Source organism: Penicillium pulvis, assembly GCF_028828015.1.
Source record: "Penicillium pulvis strain IBT 33274 chromosome Unknown contig_23_segment0_segment0, whole genome shotgun sequence".
NCBI lineage: Eukaryota > Fungi > Ascomycota > Eurotiomycetes > Eurotiales > Aspergillaceae > Penicillium > Penicillium pulvis.
The window spans coordinates 3,529,450-3,543,924 of record NW_026643075.1 but is presented as its reverse complement, the minus strand read 5'-3'; the positions used below and the strand labels follow the sequence as shown (position 1 = coordinate 3,543,924).

Sequence of the window (14,475 nt, the reverse complement as noted above, 5' to 3'; positions counted from 1 at the left end):
GGCGCCTCCCGTCTCTCTTTGAGCCCAAATAAACTCGTGAACCCCCTCTTCTTTCGACTCCCATTTCGCCCACCAGTCAGGAAGAATTGGACCCGCGATTACTTCCACTCCATGCTGTACACTCTTTCACCGCAGACGGGAGAGCCAATTATTCACCAGCGATTTACGACAACAAGAACCTTGGAATGACACATTGCTTCCATTTTATTAGGGAGGCAGCGCTTGGCGTCGGATATACCCCCTTAACAAGAAAGGTATCGGCCTACGGTACGAAACAAGTCCGCACAGACAAAATGGGGTCACACAGCAGCAAAACCCATCAAATCCATTGGCTAGGAAGCTCTGAAATTGGTTTGATGTGTCCAATCAGGATGACAATCAATGCTCCCTTGCCAAGTTCTGGGTCTTATGTACATGCATAAGGCCCCCCACTTTGCTTTACGTAGCAACGCATCGGCTGGAGAAAAAAGTACCATACGTATTGCAGCATCTATTATCCGGCCATCTCCTTGCACGATTACTCATGTGAGACCAGCTAGCAAGAGGGGAACGTCGCTCAGACCGCCAGAGCTAAAGCCATTTAAATGCCTTGTGGGAGCACATCAAGAATCTCTCTATGTTAGGAGTACAGACAATGCTTTTCTAGTCCCATCAGTCAACTGGACATGGCGTCCATCTTATCAAGCTGGGTCCCAGACCCAGCACATATCGCAATCACCTTTTCCTCACTGGGAGTTTTATTCCATATCAGCATTATTCCTTTCGAAATTGACACTAAAATCCACTTTTTCCTCGGTCTGTACGCATTAGTCTGGATATGGCTAGTCACGGCATTTACGAAGGCTTTCGATATGGCCGTTCATATTGCAATGCTCAAAGCTTTTTTCGCGGGCGCTTCATTTCTAGCAGCATTTGGTGTTAACATGGTAGTATATCGCTTGTTATTCCATCGCGTGCGACGGTTTCCCGGTCCTCTTTGGGCAAAGATAAGCCGTTTCCCAGTCATTTTCGCCGTTCAAAAGTCTGGTATGAAGTATCACCAGGAGTTGGAAAAAATGCATCATCAATATGGCGACTTTGTCCGAGTCGGTATGTATCGCCTTGTATCAATTCTTCATTGGTAATTATTGATCCGTCCTAGGCCCTCGTCATATATCCATTAATAGGGCCTCCGCTGGACTCGCGCTACACGGCCCACAATCCCCATGTTCAAAAAGTCCGTTTTATAGCATCCTCAATGCGAATACAGATGTTGTCAGTCTCATAAGTATTCGAGACCATGATATCCACCGCAAACGTCGTAAGCTCTGGGAGAAGGGATTAGGAATGAAAGGTAAAGCTGTGCCTTGAGTCCCCGAGTCTTGTAGAATACTAACATTTTAAATTTTTCTAGCTGTGGCAGACTATATACCTCGATTTCTAAGCAAAACAGATCTCTTCATGAAAAGGCTTAATGAGCATGATGGTAAAAGCATCGATATCACTCAGTGGTCGTTGTTTTACGCATTTGACATTATGGGGTTGATTGCGTTCAGCAAAGACTATAAGCAACTAGACAACTCTGCAGAGCACTATGCCATCGCGGCCATGCATGCACAAATGGACATGACCGCTTTGGTTACCCCTATACCGTGGATTATGTATGTTTTGGGCTGCATTCCCGGCATGAAGACACCACTCGATCGTTTCACGGATTATTGCGCATCCCAGATGAATGAAAGAAGAGCGGTGAGTGTGCATGATCTGGAAAGACAGTAGATGTTTCTAATCAAAGATAGGAATGGCATCAAAACACGAAAGAAAGACCAATTGACATCGTTTCTTGGCTAGTCCAGGGGATGGACGATCGTGACCCATCGGCCCCACCAACTGATACAGCATTGTACGATGACGGAAGGCTAGCCATTGTTGCTGGAAGGTGGGCGGTTCGTTTCCTTACATGGATTCATTTCACTGCTAACTCTTGCAGTGATACAACCGGAGCGACATTGGCTAATATCGTATACTACCTTACATCAAATCCCAAGGTATACCAAAGACTCCAAAAAGAGGTAGATGAGGTGATCTCAAATGGAGGCGATGCGTCTCAAATTCCTTACATCGATGCCATCATCAACGAAACCCTCCGCCTCAAACCACCTGTTCCTGGTGGAATGGGAAGAATCACCCCACCGGAAGGTCTGACCATCGACGAAGTTTTCATTCCAGGAAACATCATTGTTATCGTTCCACAACACGTGGTTCACCGAGACGAGCGCAACTTTGAACGAGCCTTGGAATTCCTGCCCGAGAGATGGGTGGAAGAGGGCAGGGAGATGCACAAAGATGACCGCGCATTTTTCCCGTTCAGCTTGGGTAGGGAAAACACAAGCGTTATTCCCCTGCAACATACAATGCTAACCATATCAAGGTCATTACGGTTGTGTCGGCAAGCAGCTGGCAATGGTGCAGCTGCGTCTCACTTTGCAGCGCATTGCGAGCGAGTTTGATCTCGAGTTTGCTCCTGGAGGAAGTCATGAAAAGTATGACGAAGGTGCGAAGGATACTTTTACCTTGGTTTGTCCACCACTCGACATGATCTTCAGGAAACGAAGTATATCAAATCACTTTTCGTGACTTCTCGCCATCTACGTCTGATTGAATGGACCTTTTCTTGAAATTTCAGCATCGTTAGTCCGACGCCTAATCCGCCCATACAGTGACAACAAATGTCTCGGCGACCACAGGTCCTTTACGTAAAGCCATGAATTAATGATCGTATCCCAAGCCCTGGAGGTCATAGCTATGTATTTAGGCTAAGCTGAGTGCGCCAATCTTTTCCTTTGACTTTGCTGCTCTACGGTATGCATAAGGGAAAATATTTATTTTCTTCGGGGAAATGGGTATTTATCATTTATAAGGTAGAACATGTAGTACATGAATATATGCAGAGGTAGCCATATATGGCAGTAAATATACAATCGGTGGAACCGATATAGAACAAAGAATCCAAAATATTATACAACGCCAATCACATGCGTCCCCAGAACTCCATACAGATCGAATGATTTTTGTTCAGGAGAAGAAGTATTCACTCTCCCGAATGCGGGTAATATCCCAGTCGCCCTTGGCAGGGACATTGCGGAAACGAAGGGGCAACCACAGCCACACACTGCTGGTGGCCGCCTTCTTCTTGGGAGCCTGGTCTTCGGTGGATTCATCGAAGTCGGTGATCTCATTAGAGGTCACTTTATCGCGGAGGTCGAAATCATTGAACAGACTTCCGATGGCCGGGTCGTTAAGATCAAGGTTCGAGTCGGCTCGCCGCTCAGCGGTCGCCAGATCGTCCGGAATTTTGCCGATGTCTGTTGCTCCCATACTGTTCATAATAATCAGGTCATCATCGGTACCGCCCATTGACTCAAAGATGCTGGCTGTTGTCTTCATGGCACGACCCTGCGCCTGGTCCTCGGGGTCGTCTGACCGCAAGAGGATTTGTCGCTGGTTTTCAGCAATAAGCTCCAGGAATCTCTGATTTTTAACTTGGGTTCCCCTGCGGTGCTTGGTAATGGCCTTTCCGATTGGGCTGCTTTTCTCAACCTTGGCCAAGAAAAGGTTCTTGCCATACCGGACGTTGAACTCCGCATACAGTCGCCCGATAACGTCATCTGAATGCATGTGAACGAAGGCGTCTCGAAGAATGCGATTCATGCTGTCGACGTCGCTGGCGTGGGACCAGAAGGAATCGTGGACGGCAGAGAAGGTGAGGCCAGCCCGGTCACAAGCATTGGCGGACAGCATCATGTGAGTCGCATCAAGAGAGTGAATGAAGTTCGGGGGGAAAGCTTGGAGCTGCTTGCGTCTAGAGACCACGTCTTCAGCATTGTAGTCAACAACGCTAAGGTCCTGCAGGGTGGTCGAGATACGCCGCGCCTTTCGGGTACGGTAAGGTTGAACAACAGGAAGGCCAAGCGGTGTGGTCCAAATGACAGTTGACCGGAACTTCCTGGTTGGATCAACAGTCTTGGTGTTATATGAATCAGAAGACTCAGGATCGGGCAACAATGCTTCCTTTGCAAGTTCTTCGATACACTCAGGGGACACAGACTGGGTAATGCGACTCGCACAATCACCTAGCCAGTGCTGGATATCGGAAGCTCCATTGAACATAGTTGACAGAGCCTGGAAGATTTTGCGTGCAATGTATAGAGAACCTTGCTTCTTTTCTTCGAGGCTCATCTCCGGATAGTGATCAACGAGCTGCTTGCGTACTTGCCTCATCGCACCCATGAAAGTCACACCATAAACATTAGTCATTACTGTCTGCTTGACAATCTTTCGAGTGATCTTCCCGTCGAGAACAGCGGCCAATTGGTGACCGCGAGCAGCGTCCTCCGCCACAGATTTCTTCACATATTCCGAGACACCAGTGTAAACATCAGATGGCCTATCGGAAGGCTCCAGATTGACCTGCTGAGCGCCAATCTTGTCACCACCAAGTGCGGCATAGTGTTGCAAACCATTACATGAACCATCCTGGTGAATTGGCAGACGGGATGGATATTCGAGCGGGTTGGGATGACGAAGAGCGTTACGAAGTTCGCAGCAAGCTGCCAAGCATTGCCATGGGTCTTCGGCCTTCAGCCACCATCGCTTTCCGTGGAGGCCATTATCGGCCGAGTCGAGGATATTGTCAAGGTTGTCATTGGCGAATTGCTCACGCTCGGCCATGCTGGCTTTGTCAAACCCAGCCAGACCTGCCAAATGGATTTTCAACCAGCGCATACCACTGACACCTAATGGCTTTGCTTTACTAAAAAGAAGCAGGCCTCGGGCATTGTCAGCTCCCATCTGATTGAGATAGGGGGGAGCGGATAGGCTCTGCCACGGAAGTCCATGTTGTGAGGGAGGTAAAAGGTCTCTTTACGGAAAGCTCGCGCAACTTCCATCTGGAAGTTCTGGAAGCATCGCTGTGAGTGGAAGGAAGACCGTTGGTTCTCCATATCACGCATTTTGTTTTGCCACTCTTTCTCTGCTGCAACTCCAGCCTTTGGATCCGGTTTTGGTGGAGCCTCGAGATTTGGCTCAAGCGGTGATAAGTTTGCGACCACCTCGCCAGTGTTCCAGGCTTCGAGCATAACGTCAAACACATCTCGGTTGATTACCCAGCCGGTGCCGCCAAGAACGTCAAGACCACGTCGGATTTCCTTGAGGCCATCATTCTTCAAAGCAGCTTTAATGTAAAGAGGCTGTAAGCCCTCGCCCGGGGTTGTGCGGACAATATTGCTTTGGTAGATCAAATAGCCTCCATCTTTTGGTCCCGTCCAAGGTCTCGGTTCACAGACCATAGGAAGATGGCGACCAATCACATCAGCCGGGGGCTCCGCTTTAATAATTTTGACGATTTCTGGATGCAAGTTAAGGAGACCCAGGCGTTTACCAAACGAAATCTGATAAGCATGCTGGAAGGCTGGTTGAATGGTCGTCAGATTTTCACCAGTTTCCTCGTTCTTGGTGAAAACTGGAACCTTGGCAACGTCAAATAGGAAGCTTGTCAGCACTGCACCAATTCTGACTTGAACCCGGGTGCTCCAGGCCAAATCAGCATTATCCTTTTGCGCGGTCTCGGACAGGTGCTTCCACGCTGGGCGTCCGTCATTGTGTTTGCGGTTGCTGAGAAGTTGTTTTAACATTTTGACGCGTTGAGTGCCCTGAGATTCAGCCTTCTTGAGACATGCAATGGCAATTAACTCATCCTGAACATCTCGGCCAACTGTCGACGCGATAGATGAGACTTTGATTCCCATGTCCATTCCCACGCGAGTGAATGTGCCAATCGCCGCAAGCATGGTGATTGCAGCTAGGCGATCGGCGTCGAGGCAGTCGAGAAACACCGCGTACTCGCAACGAGCTTTTTGCTCGGCTGTTCGGATAGGCTTCCCTTCTTCTTCGGCAGCAAGCCTCTTCTCATCATTAATTTTGGCCACAAGATCCATATGCCATTGGCTCATGAAATTCTTGATCTTCTTCTTCGAAGACGCAACGTCCACTCCAACGCGAGTCATTTGTTCGAACTCAACTTGCCAGCGATCGTGGGCTGACTTTATGGTATCGGTCTCAACTTGCCGTTGCTTAAGTTGTTGGAGCAAGTCTTTCTTTTGTTCCTCACTGCCTTGGAAGTCGGCGGGCAATGAAATGTGATATTTGTCCGCAAACAAGGCAAGCGATTCCTTAAGGGATGACAGGCCAAGACCCTTCTGCTCACTAGACAGCACTTCCGCAACTTGGTCGAGGTTTTCAGGTGTCAAATCGAGGTTGGAAGAGGTCTCGAGTTCTTGGAGATCGAATTTGGCATGACCCAGATCGGAGGAGCATATCTAAGAGCACGCAAGTCAGATGAATTCATAACATTGTAGGGAATCACAGATGGCAGCAAATACGAACCTCGGACAATTCACCCAAATCCAAGTCGGTTAGAACTTCAACAGCCAAGAGCTCTTCATGAAGGTCCACATTTTTGGCAAGTTCCCAGTATCGACGAACCGTTCTATCTCGCTTGGAGCCGTGAAGCATACGCAGTGCCATGCGAATCATGGCTGCGAAAGTGGTAGCGTCAGGCTGCACACCTCCAGCTGGCATATCAACCTCAAACCATTTTTGCACCGGCCAGATCATGTCATTTTGTCGAGACATGATCATATGCGCAACCATATCCTTCAGGTACCGATTGTGCAAAGCCAGGAATTCAGGAGAATCGGGCGCATGAACGGAGCTCAGACGGCTGATCAGAGCCGCAGCCCGATCGAACCGGCCGACCTTGAGTGACATATCGAAATTGGCCATCATCTCATCCGTATCACCACCAATACCTCGGATTTTGCGAAAGGTTTTCAGGTGGGTCTGAGGTACTTCATTCACGACGATCAAAGATGAGAAGTCAAAGGGTTCGTGGGGGTTGAATGACGTTTCTTGGGCATTGGAATGATCCAAGGATTGGGGTAATGTGTCCTCGATGGACATATAGGATGCATGGTTGAGGACAGAGGGGTCGGCGGCGGTAGCGAGATTGCGATGCGATTGAAGAGAGGGCCTCCGTTTTTCTGCTGTTGTATGTGGCAAACTCCCGACTGAGATCGGTCGAGCCGAGCTAGAGTGTAGGCGCAGCGTTGGAGGTGTCCCTAATGCCCGATAGGCATTGGCCTTGCGCAGATGGAGAATGGCATTTTTCTGCCGAGCCACTCGAGACAACATGATGCAAAAATAGTCGCTTAAAGACGAAAGATTAAATCAACGATAGGTAGGTCGAAAGAGGAGAGGCATTAAAATAAGATGTAAAGGTGTAATGGAATGAACGGGTTGCAAAGAGTCAATCGGCTGAAGAGGCGCAAAAAGGGACAACAGAGAAGCGATGGGTTAACTAATAGCTACCCGCTTATGAAAATGGCTTTCTATATTCCTTTGAATGCCGTCCCGCAGCCCTCAGCCCAAGCAAATAAAGGGATAAGAAAGAAAGAAATGGGTTGATGGGGAAAAGGGGATGATCGTGCAGACCTACGGACTTCCGGGAGAGAAAAAAAGTCGCGGATCAGATTGCGAACGCGTGACTGCACGTGACCGTTCCTGGTTTCTGCTGGTGCTGATTGGCGGATCGATCTAAGTGGCAAATTAGAAACTCGATCGGGTATTTGACAACGTGAGTTATTACTACCTATAGGGCAGTCACTTTATTAATTGATTTCAATAATGGAAGGTTTAGGATTGTTTTTTTTATATATGTAGCATCGCTGAGTACCATAATTGACAAATGCAAAGGACACGAAAAATTGTTTCATGGGTTAAGATAACCATCTTCATTATTAGATTGTCTAGTGGAATATACGTTTCTCGCATGACTCCAAAGCTCAACTTTCCTCATCATCGCTTAAAGAGGAGCCCTCCTTTTGTTTTTGTCGGTTTTGCTTCATAGCCCACCCGGTCATCTCGGGATGCGCAGGGTCAATCCGGGGCGCACTCATGCCATCTAGATAAGCCTCGCTGTTGATAACCGCTTCGAGTTGAGGCAATTCCTCTGGGTTCTGGTTCATCATGTAGTTTTCATAGGTGTACCAAGACTCCTCAGTCTACAATTCCGTTGGGTTAGTTATGGTCCCACTACCAAATCTGAAGGGGTAGCCGTCGAGCCGGAGACATACCTCTGCATCCACCCAGTCCAGGGTCTTCCATTTTTCTTCTTGCATTCTCTTGAGAAGATCCAAATTGCCAACAAGCATGGCACCACCATCTTCTGCGCCCTTGACTTTCACGTCGATCGCACGGGCTTCGGGCTCCGCGCGCTCTTCTTCATCTTTCTTACCCTTGGCTCCCCTTGCCTTGGGCAATTCATCCAAAGCATCTATGTGGTGGAGCTGTGGGTGTAATTGGACAACTGCGGTGACAGGTGAAAGGTGCAGGTTTTCTGGGTATACTCATTAGAATTTTGCCTCATCATAGTCAAATAATCCGGAGGGGAAGAATGCACATACTTCCTTTGAAGGTACCCAGCATATGGACAGGATCTCCCTCCTCTGGAGGCTTTATCCGTCCGCCAAGGGCTTGTGTCATGACCACCGAACTCCCGTCCACCTTCTTCTTCTTATCAAACACTTCAATATCGGCTCCTTCGTTTTTGACTCTGGAAACTCCTGCTGTAGCCATGCTTCCACCACTGAAGCCACCAGACATACCGAAGGAACCCCCATCGCGGGCAGAGCGGCTCTTCTTCATGGCCTCACCATATTTAAGGCCCTTCTCCATATCGTAGGTGACGCGAGTGTTGATTGGGACATCGATCTCGACAAGACCTGTGTTGGGTTTCATTCGAAGCTCAATTGGTTTCTGGCCCTTTCGCTCATTGTAAGGTTTATTCTGGGGGCGATCAATGTACTGAAAGACGTAGCGAGAGATCTCGGAGTCGGTAAGGTAGACATCGTATGAAGAAACGACCGGGTCGTCTTCGAGGGAAGCCATTGTGGCAGGATGATGTGAGCAACAGGGCTGAAGTGAGATATAGGTACAGGTGAGAGCTCAGTCAATGTCATAAACCTCTGAGTGACATGCCTCTTCGGAAGTGTTGCGGTCACTTTTTTTCTCTTAACGGGTTTATCGATTTGATAAGCGGGGCGGTCATGGCAGAAAATACGAAGCTTCACTCACCGCCCACATTGTCCTCTTCTTACAGATCACGTGAATGTCCCACCCTATAAGTCGATAGGATTCGGAGCAGGCTGGATGTCAAAATTAAATCTATTGATTGAAGATGAATTAGACTGACAATAGATTCCCAGCAGACTTGTGTATACGAACAAAAAAAGGAATATTCGGTATTGAGTGTTCATTTGCACATGGCATCCTTGGATACATGAGAGAGATATGTAAAACCAAAAACAACCAGAGTTTTTGCACGAGCGGAACGTTCGTTCGCCAAGAAACAATGCATCTAGATATAAACAAGGATATAGACACGAAATTATTGCAACAAAAAAAAAAGACATTTTGGGGTTCTAATGGCAGTCATAACACGTCGGATCTTAATACTGAAAGCTCCAGTATTTACTCCTCTTCCTCATCTTCGGCGACCTGTATACAATGTTAGATATGATAAATGAAATGGGGAGTAGAGACGGTTTCAACTTACGCCCTCGTGGAAGTTTTGTCCATCGGTGGTCGCCTTGATGACACCGGCGCGGATACACCAGTCACCGAAACGCTCTGGGATCTCGCCGTCGGTGTTGCGCTCCTTAGAGTAGCGAGAGAGGAGATCCTTCATGATCTCGAGGATCTCGTCCTCCTTAATGGAGGAGCGGTAGCGCTTGTTCAGACGCTGGCCGTGGTAGCCACCACCCAGGTACATGTTGTAGGCGCCATAGGCCTTACCAACGAAGGCGACCTCAGCAAGCCATGGGCGAGCACAACCGTTGGGGCAACCAGTCATACGCATGACAATGCTATCCCGTGCCAGGCCGTTCTTCTCAAGAGTATCCTCAAGCTTGGAGATGAGGACGGGCAGATAACGCTCGGACTCAGCCATAGCCAGACCGCAAGTGGGGAAGGCGACACAGGCCGAGGAAGACAGACGCAATCCAGAGAAAGCGGTGTTGTCGAGCTTGTACTTGGCCATGGTCTCCTTGATGAGGGGCAGATCCTCATCAGTGATGTTAGACATGATCAAGTGCTGGTTACCAGTGAGGCGGAATTCGCCCTTGCCGAGAGAAGCGATGGCATGAAGACCAGTGCGCATCTTGAAGTCAGCAGTGTCCTCAATACGACCGTTCTCGATGAAGAAGGTGAAGTGGTTCAAGCCCTTCTCGTCTTTCAACCAGCCGAAGGTATCGACGTTCGAGGCGAACTTGAATTCACGGGGCTCGCCGAAGCGCAGGCCCTCAGGCATCAGGTCCTCAACCATACCCTTGAAGACCTCGACACCCAAGTCGTCAATGGTGTACTTCATACGGGCGTGCTTGCGGTTCTTGCGGTCACCATTGTCACGCTGCACGAGCATGATCTTCTCACAGGCAATGTGGATCTGGTCCTTGGGGATGTAACCGAACATACGACCGATCTGGGGGTAAGTCTTGGTGTTGTTGTGGGTGGAACCCATACCACCACCAGCCAAGACGTTGAAACCCTCGAGGTGTCCGTCAGCACCCTTGATGGCAATCAAACCAATATCGTGAGCATACACATCAGTGTCATTGTGGGGAGGAATGGCAATAGTGATCTTGAACTTGCGGGGCAAGTAAGTGGGACCGTAGAGGGGCTCGTGGTCAACGACAGCATCTCCAGCAACCTGGATCTTGTTGTCGGCCTCATCCTTGAGCCAAATCTCGTGGTAAGCAGTGGTGGAGGGGAGAAGGTGTTCACTGATCTTCTTGGACCAGACCCAGGTCTCACGGTGGAACTCAGAGAGCTCAGGAAGAGAACTGCACATGACGTTTCGGTTCACATCACCGCAAGCAGCAATGGTATCCATCAGGGACTGGTTAATGGCCCGCATAGCACCGCGAAGCTTGCTCTTGATGACTCCGTGGAACTGGAAGGTCTGTCTGGTGGTGAGCTTCATGGTCTCGTTACCATGCGAACTACTGATGGCATCCATCTGCAGCCACTGCTTGGGAGTGGCAACACCACCAGGGAGACGGCAACGAATCATGAAGCTGTAAGCGGGCTCAAGACCCTGGGCCTTGCGCTCCTCACGAACATCACGGTCATCCTGCATATAGGTACCGTGGAACTTGGTGAGCTGCTGATCACTGGCAGAGATAGCACCGGTGGTCTGATCCAGGAGACCCTCAGCGATAGTACCACGCAGGTAGTTCGACTGGATCTTCATGTCCTCGTTGGTCAAAGGAGCGGGTTCCTCGGGCAGACCCTCAACCTTGTCAACACCCAGGGCTTGCCACAGGCGAGGCTCCCACTCGGAGTAGCCAGTCTGGTAAGCATCCGGATCTTGGTCATCACCAAGACCAATGTCAGTGAGCTTGCGACCACCCAGGAAAGCAACACGGGCATCAAGGTCCTTGGCAGGCTTGTTGTAGTAAATGCGGTCCTCCTTGCGCGGCCAGTAGTGGCTGTCACCAAGACCGAAAATGGAGTAGTTGATGGAAGACAAATCAAGATCACCTGAGTTCTTGACGTGCTCCCACAGACTGCGACCATTGACGGGGAATTCACCCTGACCAGCAGTGCTAGAAATGAACACAACGTTCTCCTCTGTGGCGAGATCCTCAATGGGGTACTCATCCATAGCCATGACCATAGTCTTCAGACCACGAGCACGACCACGGTTACCAAGACGCTTGGCAATGTTCTGGGCGTTACCACCATCAGAAGCAAAAAGGATGGTCAGAGGAGCACCAAAGAGGCCATCCAGTAGCTTCTCGTAGGAGTCCTTGGCCTTGCGCTTCTGCAGAGCCCGGACCTCGGCACCGTAAGACTCAGAAAGGACAGACGAGTACTTAGGCTTGCTGTTCATGAGCTGAGTGAGCTGGTTGTCCCGGCGAAGGAACTCCTCCAGCTCACGCTTGATGCGCTCCGAGTCCAGGGAGAATCTGTTCTCCTCATTGTCGGGGTTCCAGCGGTAAAGAGGCCAGTATCCAAGCTCAACGGCCTTCTTAGTCTCTTGAAGAACAGTGAGGGCAGAGTCATTCTCCTGGTTGTAGGGAAGGTAGGCAACGACGACCGAAGGACCCTTGAACTGCTCAGCCTCGGCCATGGCCTGGAGAACCTGTGTGTACGAGCTGTACACGGCAGTGGAAGCGACGTAGGCATTGCCAAAGTTCATGGCGTAGAGACCGATATCCTTCTTGCGGCGGGTGGGGTCAGCAGCAGAACGCTCGGTATAGGGTTGCGAGTCGATGATCAGCATGTTGACATTGGCACCAGAGGCGAGAACGTGGTGGACACCAGAGTTTCCAAGATCGTAGGCCCAGGCATCGGAACCAATGAGCCATTGAGACTCATCGTAGAAGAGCTTCTTAGACTGCAGAAGCTGGCGAGACAGCTGAGAGCCATCGTTAGAAAGGCGGGAAATAACGTCCGGGGCGATCTTGTTGGCCTTGGCACTATCGCTGGCGCTCAGAGCCCAGCGAGACAGCCAGGTCTTAGGGGTCTCAGTGGCGAAGGTGGTAGACTTGGATGCTTCCTCAACCTCCTTGATGAATCGAGTGCGGTGCTCCTTGCGCGCGATCAGGGATCCAAATCCGTATTCGGGGCTGGCTGCAATGGTAGATGAGATACCGGCATTCTTAGAATCAATCTGGTTCGCAATGTAGAGACGCTCTCCGAAGAGTTGGTTGAGAATCTTGAGGTAGGCATTTTCAATGCGAGGCTGCTCAAGAGCAGGCTCGGGCGCGGGGGCCTTGGTGCTTCCAATATCCAAGTTCTGGATGGGAGAGGGAGCGTTGAGGTTCTGAACAATTCCACGCAGGGCCTGTACGGCGGTGGAAGGTTCCACAAATCCAAGACGGTATCCAACGATCTTCAAAGTAGAGGGAGTCAGGCTGGAAAGAAGATCCATGAATGATGGTCCCCACTTAGTAGTCTTGCGAACCTGCTCCAGAACAGCAATCTTTTCGACGGAGGTGGGAATCGAGTTCACTATCTGGGCACCAACCCATGGGCGGTAGACGCGAGCAGTGATGAGACCAATGTTCTCAAGATCGCTGTTACCACCAGCATTGGCGAGAGCATCCGCGAAGACACCGGTGGAGCCAAAGGCAAAAATGGCGGACTTTGCCTCCAAAGATCCAGTGTATTCAATGGCGTGGTAAGTGCGACCCACTTCCTTGGAGAGGGCATTCCAAATCTGAGCAGTCCACTCAAAGATATCCGCAGCGTTGACCGGGCGAACGCTAGCGGTCTCCACAGTAGTAGCGGTTGAGCTGGGTGCTTCGCTTCCTGCGCTACTTTCACGTCGTGATGAGCCAACGGAGGAGGTTGCAACGCTCGCATTCAAAGGAGTCTGGGTCTGGGACACGGCAGGCAAACTGGCCGAAGCATCCCCCTGGGCGGGAGCAATTTCCACTGTCTCGGCGGAAACAGTAGCCACACGACCGGAGTCGGCATAAAGGGTCTCGGCTCCCGAGGTGCTGTGGGAAGCAAAATTTCCACCAAGGTTAAGAATCTTCTTAACGACCTCGTTATCCTCAACAGCAATAGCGGTGTCCTTGGCGGAGTTGGCCGGGTCGAAGAAGTGGATCACACCCTTTCCGGACTTCTGAGCCAATGCATGTGCTGTAAGAGCAATATCCTGAGCCTCCTGCACAGTCTCGGAGTGGAGGAATGTGAACCCGCATTGCCGAATAGAGCTAATGACGGAGTAATCTGGAGATGGGGAGGATTCGAGAGCGACATGGATGACGACTGGGTAGCTGGCAAGGCGGTACAGGTGAGGAACGGAGGTGATCAGAATGGAGGAACCAGTCACAACTGAGACCGTCTCGCCTTTCTGCAGAGGGTAGAAAGCGGAAAGAAGAGGGTCTTCATTGAAACGCACAGCTTGCACCTGTTGACAGATTAATTGGGTGTCCTTGTCATTACTATGTTCTAGACGATAGACACTAACCTCAGGGGTACCCCTTGACAGCAAGCTAGCAGTCTTCTGGGATTTCAAGGTCTTGAGGGACTTGGAGAACAACGAGTCCGTCTGCAGGGAAGGCTGCACAGAGAGAACAACGTCACTAGCCAGGTAGGCGATTCTCGCCACTAATGAAGAGAACCATCCAGATTAGTAATTGAACAAGGAATTGAATGATGGAAGTTTATGTCCGAACATACCGGCTTCGCCAGCATTTTGAATAGACGCCATGGCTGGTAATTGCTGTGGCACAGCAGAAGGTGGGATGGGAAAATCGCTCGCGATCTTGGCTTATCGGCGCATGCAGCGATCTCCCTTGCAGATCCACCTAGGAAGTACAGAAACGAGACAGAAGGAATGACACAATTGATTCCCCTCGTTCA

The 14,475-nt window shown here is 50.1% G+C and overlaps 4 protein-coding genes across 4 annotated transcripts; 1 reads left to right on the top strand and 3 right to left on the bottom strand.

Annotated features, from left to right (window-relative positions):
- Positions 1 to 1,515: 1,515 nt before the first annotated feature.
- N7503_005609 (uncharacterized protein) lies at positions 1,516 to 2,616 on the top strand (the record flags this gene model as incomplete). Its single annotated transcript, XM_057065156.1, has 4 exons — positions 1,516 to 1,728; positions 1,779 to 1,918; positions 1,970 to 2,355; positions 2,411 to 2,616. The coding sequence occupies 4 exons, from the start codon at positions 1,516 to 1,518 to the stop codon at positions 2,614 to 2,616; spliced, it is 945 nt and encodes a 314-aa protein (XP_056922899.1).
- A 438-nt stretch (positions 2,617 to 3,054) lies between these two features.
- Positions 3,055 to 7,230, bottom strand: N7503_005608 (DNA-directed RNA polymerase; the record flags this gene model as incomplete). Its single annotated transcript, XM_057065155.1, is given in 3 exon segments — positions 3,055 to 4,782; positions 4,794 to 6,356; positions 6,424 to 7,230. The coding sequence occupies 3 exon segments, from the start codon at positions 7,228 to 7,230 to the stop codon at positions 3,055 to 3,057; spliced, it is 4,098 nt and encodes a 1,365-aa protein (XP_056922898.1).
- Positions 7,231 to 7,880: 650 nt separating this feature from the next.
- On the bottom strand, positions 7,881 to 8,985 carry N7503_005607 (uncharacterized protein; the record flags this gene model as incomplete). Its single annotated transcript, XM_057065154.1, has 3 exons — positions 7,881 to 8,099; positions 8,172 to 8,434; positions 8,502 to 8,985. The coding sequence occupies 3 exons, from the start codon at positions 8,983 to 8,985 to the stop codon at positions 7,881 to 7,883; spliced, it is 966 nt and encodes a 321-aa protein (XP_056922897.1).
- Positions 8,986 to 9,567: 582 nt separating this feature from the next.
- On the bottom strand, positions 9,568 to 14,323 carry N7503_005606 (sulfite reductase (NADPH) subunit beta; the record flags this gene model as incomplete). Its single annotated transcript, XM_057065153.1, has 4 exons — positions 9,568 to 9,594; positions 9,653 to 14,020; positions 14,081 to 14,220; positions 14,293 to 14,323. 4 exons carry the CDS (start codon positions 14,321 to 14,323, stop codon positions 9,568 to 9,570), a joined length of 4,566 nt encoding a protein of 1,521 aa, XP_056922896.1.
- Between the last annotated feature and the right edge of the window lie 152 nt (positions 14,324 to 14,475).